The 6077-nt window shown below is 48.9% G+C and overlaps 1 protein-coding gene across 1 annotated transcript in view; it reads left to right on the forward strand.

Moving 5' to 3' along the window:
• LOC128274436 (trypsin 3A1-like) overlaps positions 1 to 6077 on the forward strand; it is a 27600-nt gene that overhangs the window by 10555 nt on the left and 10968 nt on the right. The window contains exon 2 of the mRNA XM_053012641.1: positions 5574 to 5699. Coding sequence (XP_052868601.1) covers positions 5574 to 5699 — 126 coding nt within the window. The remainder of the gene's footprint in view (positions 1 to 5573; positions 5700 to 6077) is intronic.

Genomic DNA, 6077 nt, shown 5'->3' on the forward strand with positions numbered 1-6077 from the left:
TTGCCCGGTTTCGGTAGTAACACCAGCCGTTGCTCCTTCCACTGCACCGTCCGCTAGCCGGGAGCGCTTCCGATGCACAGTCAACGCTAGCCGGAAGGTGTCCGCGTCAAACTGTCTCGCGGCACAGCGCCTGATCCTCGCCTCCGGCCTCCACACTGCGGGGCCCGCCATGGGCGTCTGCCTGCGCGGTGGGGTTCGTACGCTGAACCTAATGGCCGCGTGATCCGACTGTGTGTACTCGGGCGAGACACGCCAGTTCTCCGCTCCGGCTACCGACTGCGAGGCGAAGGTCACGTCCACTATGGCGTTGGGCCAGCTGGACAATCCTGCGTCGCGCCAGGTTCAGCTGAATTACCTCAGTGAATGGAAGGCAATCCCTGACACCCTTCGGCCCCTATGGTATGGCGGCCGTTGCACTTCAAGCACCGAGACGCTTCTTCACACGTCGCCCACCGATGCCCCTCACCTTCGCACTGGATCCTCTGCTCCCGAAGTGACTGCCGCTGGTGAAGCTGCTCATCCTGACGCTGTAAGCTCTTCTGCCTCTGCAACTGGCTGCGTTCCAGTTGCACGCTCCATGGCTGTTTGGCTGCGGCCCCCCGGTACTCGAGCCCCTGACGCTGCTCACACGTCACCTGTTGCGTACGCCTCCCCTGATGCGGCTGCCTCTGTTCCCGCGGGACCCCTCCTTGCGGCTCACGTCGCTGCGACTGCGACTGAGGCTGCATTTGCATTGACCGCTGCTGCTCTGGCTGATGCCGTCACGGATGCTCCTGCTCTTGCTGCCGTTCCAGCTGCTACTTGCGCCACCGCCGCCTCTGTCACTGACTTGGTTTCGGCGGTTTGCGCTGTTGCTGCTACTGTTGCTGCTGTTACCTGAGGCATCATCGTGTGACGGGATCGCAGCACTGGAAAATGGTAACAAAGAAGTTACCATTTAGCTAGTCCTAGCCGAGGGTTTCCAGAACATAACAACAACAGCCGACGCCCCGAAGAACCAACGCCGATAATAATTGCCACCCTGAAGACCAACGCCACCAACGTAGATGTCCTACGCAGCGGTTACCTGAAGCATTGTACGTGTATCGGGATCGCAGCACAGAAGGACGATCGGCACCAAAGGACACACCACCAACCCCGTGCGACCCGCTCCCGTGATCGCTCCCGTGCGCCCTGCTCCAGTGATCATCACTGCGAAAGTGATGATGCAAGATCTCTGGCGAGAACATCTTGCATGGGATGACTCCGTGTCAACCGCGACGATCCATCAGTGGAACGAGTTCACGTATTGGTGGTCCGACTCACAAGTAGCACTAACCTGTTCGGACAACTCTCGGTGGGACGTCTTCGTGAAGAACCGAGTTGTCAAAACCCAGACGGCTACTGACTGGCGCTACGTGCCCACAAACCTCAACCCGGTCTGCGTGAATGGGTTGATTCACGTGCAAGTGCGACTGCAGAATGCCGAACTTGCTGAGGAGGCGCGACTGTCCATCCTCGTCCCGAAGTCCCACCCTTTCTCAAGGGTGGTGATCCGGGACATCCACGCGAGAAACTACCACGCGTAAGTCGCCCTGGTGATAGCGGCATTCAGGACCCGCTGCTGGATGCGCGACCTCAGACGAACAGTGGCAGGGGAGTTTCGCGATGCGTGTCTTCTCAACTTTCTTGTGAGCCCTTGCCAACGACCCATAGTTACCGACCCCTTCAGAGTCGGGGCTTTTCAAACTTCTGACCTCCCTGCCAGAGGAGGTTTTTCGGAAAGGCCAGGGTTTGAATCGCCCAGGTACCCTGCGAAACAAATCTGGTAATAGCTATTGCAGCTCAAAGTCTCCATAATTGAATAGACCCCCCCCCCCCCCCCCCCCCCCAATGAGCGAGCATACCGGGAGTTGCTTGGCTGACTGTGGACGGATAAGACCGTAAAGCACGCGGCTCGCTGTGAAACTCCCCATTCGGCCGTACGACGAGTGAACAACAAACAGGAAGGCAGCAAAGTTGGCGGAAAATCTAGTGCGCGACCGGAAAAACAGTGTGGCAACCGTAGCTGAAATACCGACGGACATTGAGGGGCGCGCGCGTTCGCTCCGTGGATAGTAAATAAAAGTTTCACATTACCCAAAGGCAGGGAAGTCCGAAGGGACAGACCTCCCCGCCGCACATAGCGATTCTGTGAGGATCGCGCGCCCGGCGCCACCCTATGCCATGCGGACGACGACGATGATGATGTTTTATTGATGTGTGTTATTTTGGGAACCGCTGCCATCGGGACGTGAATTTAATCAACGAGAGCGCGCGCCGAAAGAAGGAGCATCATTTTCCACCTTCTCGAACTCCGGGTGCCGGGTGTGTGTGTCGAGGCATCAGCTGCTGATATAAAATACACCCGATAGGGCGAGAAAAATCGACCGACAGCTGAACCCATGAATTGGCCTTCTATGAGATCACGGTGACACCGGCCAAGCGAGGAGTCCCAAGGAGCATCGCGATTCCGGTCTACCGAGAGGAGATCACCGACGGAGTGATCATCTGGTGTACGGCATAACAATAAACCTATCAGAGTGTGTAAACACAGCCGCTGGTGTGTGTGTGTCGTTAATGAACGGCCATCTATATACTAGGCTGCTCATTAAATTCGGAGCCTCGATAACAGAGGGCTACGATATGATAACTGCTACGAGTCTAATTTTTTTTTTGTCATATTGGCACACTATCCAAATGAACGTATGGAAAGTTTCATTTCAATCGGTCACTTACTTTTTTTTTTACAAGCCTTTTAGTATCGACAGTATTTTTGTTACGTCACAGTATGCATTACAGCTGCTATGACGTCATCATTTGATGAAAACCGCTTTCCGCGCAGGATTTTTTTAGGTTTGAAAACAGATGGAAGTCGCTAAGGGCCAAATCTGATGAATAGTGTGGATACTCCAACAATTTGAACTTTAATTCATGGATTTTTGCCATTTGTTGCACTGGGTGCATTGTTCCATTTTTAGCGAATGCGGCACCCATTTTGCAAACATTTTTTAAGAACCCAAAACTTCACTCAAAATACTGGTTATACTGCTCAATGAGATGGCTAGGCCTTATATTAAATCTCTTTCAGTGGTTCGACGATTTTTGAAAACGATATCCTGTATTTTTTCTACGATTTGAGGTGTTGTGCCTTTTTTTCACGTTTTTGACATGGTTCGTCTTAAAGGCTATTACGACCATGTTTAAACTCAGAAAACCCTCTTTTAACCCCCTAGTTAAAGGTGAAGAGTTCTTATACACTTTTAATATTCGTTCATAATTTTCCTTTGCGTTTAAACCTTCCAAAAATAAAAATTAAATCACTGCACATACTTGATTTTTCCATTGTAAAAAATACTGTGACATGTCGATACTAAATGGCTTGTGAAAAAAAATTGAGTGACCGATTGAAATGAAACTTCACATACGTTCATTTGAAGAGTGTACCAATATCACAAAAAAAAATCAGGCTCGTAGCAGCGCTCTTTCTTGTCGAGGCTCCGAATTTATTGAGCAGCCTAGTATATAAAAATGGTTGTTTGTCTGTCTGTCTGTCTGTCTGTAACGCATTTTCTCCAAAACGACTGAACCAATCCGCTTGAAATTTTGCACAGCGTAGTTTGGTGACCTCGGATTGTGAATAGGAAAGTTTGACTCTCCCACACCTCCGGGAAGGGGGTGCTCCCATACAAACGTAACGTACCGTAACGTCCCATACAAACATTTTCGAGCAAATCGAACCAAATTCGGAAGATGGGAGTTTTGGGGAAGGGGAAATGTTGTGGTGAATGTTTGAAACCCCTCCACGCATTACAAAGGGGGGCTCCCATACATAATCTGGATTAATGTAAGCAAAGCTTGAATAACTTTCAAGCAATTTGAGCAAATCTCAGATGGTGCGTGTTTTGACATGTATCCAACGGGAAGCGAAAACGAAAGCCGATCGGATACGTCACCGGGAAACGGAGGTGTAACGTAAGGTGGGAAGGAAAACTGAACGAATAAGTCACCGGGAAGCCTGATCGTCTGAAAAGTAGGAGTAACGGGTAGCGAACAGGGAAGCTGATCGGATACGTCACCAAGAAGTCCTCTGAAACGCTTCCCAATCGAGAAATAAAGATGAAATGAGGCGCTGCGACGCGCGCCGGGAACAGCTAGTTGGTGATAAAGTAGACACATGTCGGTCGTCGGAAAACGGTCCAATTGTGCGTCCTAGTTGAGGTCCCCAACATTTGACAGCCTGTGGATTAGCCCGTGTGGCGGCGGCGACCCTCTCTCTATCGGTTGGCTCGGATCCCTCGGTGACATTTACGACAGCGGCACAACACCCCGCACAGGACCCCGACGCCCGGTGGTGTGTCCGAACCGAAGCCGGCTAATCGGACAGTGTTAACCGTGCCACCAGTGTGTCGGCGGTGACCGTCTGAGCGCGATGGATAAGCAGGGGCGGGGACTTATTTTTAAAACCGGATTAGTACTCCTTTCCCTGCAAGGTAATGGTAATGCCGATACAGCGAGAAAACATTAGATCCTGCTCTGGGTCGTAACTTTCCGGGTTGAGCCCCGGTTGAAAGATCGCTCCCCCGACAGGAAAACCTTGGCCCTATGTTGTGCGGTTCGCTGAACGAGCTGAACTGGCTGAAGGTTGTTGGCAGGGGAGTAGAGTTTCCAATGCTCCCGGTTGTTCTGTCCCGTTCTGTCCCTTTTGAGAAATTAGGTTTGACTTGGCTACCCGATATCTTGTGGGTTTTCTTAAGGACAGAAATTAAAAAGATAAATTGTATGTTTAGTGTCGTTAATTACACCGAGGCTAAAAGGTTATGATCGTGAAGAGAAGAAGGATGAAGATTGAGATCTATGGCAAAACAGTGGCACTGTGTCTCAGCTTTTTTGTCATAAATCGCTTAAAACAAACATACAATTTCGAGACGCAAATTTTAGACCGCTTTTTTCTCGGACTGCTGGCAGTGTTCAGATCTGAATCAGATCTGAAAAGACGTCAAAGAGATTTGGGTTTGAGGAAGAAGTGATTGGTAAAAGTCAAGCATATTTCGATGCCAACAACTCATTGTTACTTACAGGTTGGATTTACAATGCTTTGAAGTTATTTGAATTCCGAAGATTGGGCGCAAAACATCATTTGTTGCTGTTGCTATGTGGCACGTAGCGTCGCCCTGTTAACATTTGATGGGTCACCCTGTAGATGATTGGTTTTGAACAAACAGCAATGTTTTTTTTTCTAGAAGGACCTGCTACATTAATAGAAAATGTCTTTAAAACACTTAATTGATGCTAAATTCGCTCGTTTCGTCCATATCATTTGAGTTTAGCTGAATGAAGGCAATTCGTAATTCAATGTAACCCTCATGGGACTTTTTAGTACAACCTGCCATTTTTAGTACATCTTTTGTGTGGCTTGTTTCCTGTAGTGTTCGGCGCGAAATATGGCAAATTAGAACCCGGTTACTTAAAGTCTTATCTCGTCATGCTAATCAACGATCGATCGATCGTAAGCTGTGTGATAAAACGTGATTTGAACCATTGCCCACACGCAGGTCTCCTGTGTAAAGGAAACTACGCGGAGCGCGTCGGTGCCGGAGCTCCGGTGTATCTGGCGGCGGCGATGGAATATCTGGCCGCGGAAGTGAAGAAGGAACTTTTTAAAGTGTGTAGTGTGAAAGGTTAACAGAGGGAAAAGAGAGTTTAAGTGTTTGACAGAGTAGATAGTGCAATAAATAGGAACTTTCATATGTTTGAAAATGCTGAAAACAGGAACATTCATGTGCTTGATAGTGAAGTGAATACAGAAAATAGTGACATTCAAGTGGTAGACAGTAAAGAAAGTGCAGAAAGGGACATTTACGTGGTAGATAGTAAAGAAAGTGCAGAAAATAGGAACGTTTAAGATGATTATATTTGTAAAAAGCTTTGAAACTGCCCGGCTCTTCGTTTTTCGCGTCGCAGCGTCGATAGTGACAGGTTTTTTCATGTTTAAATGAGAGAGACCACGCGACCCGAACGAAAAATTCACTCAATTTTTCATTTTTTTAATCGCAGAA

The sequence above is a fragment of the Anopheles cruzii genome, chromosome 3, assembly GCF_943734635.1.
Source record: "Anopheles cruzii chromosome 3, idAnoCruzAS_RS32_06, whole genome shotgun sequence".
Taxonomy (NCBI): Eukaryota; Metazoa; Arthropoda; class Insecta; order Diptera; family Culicidae; genus Anopheles; species Anopheles cruzii.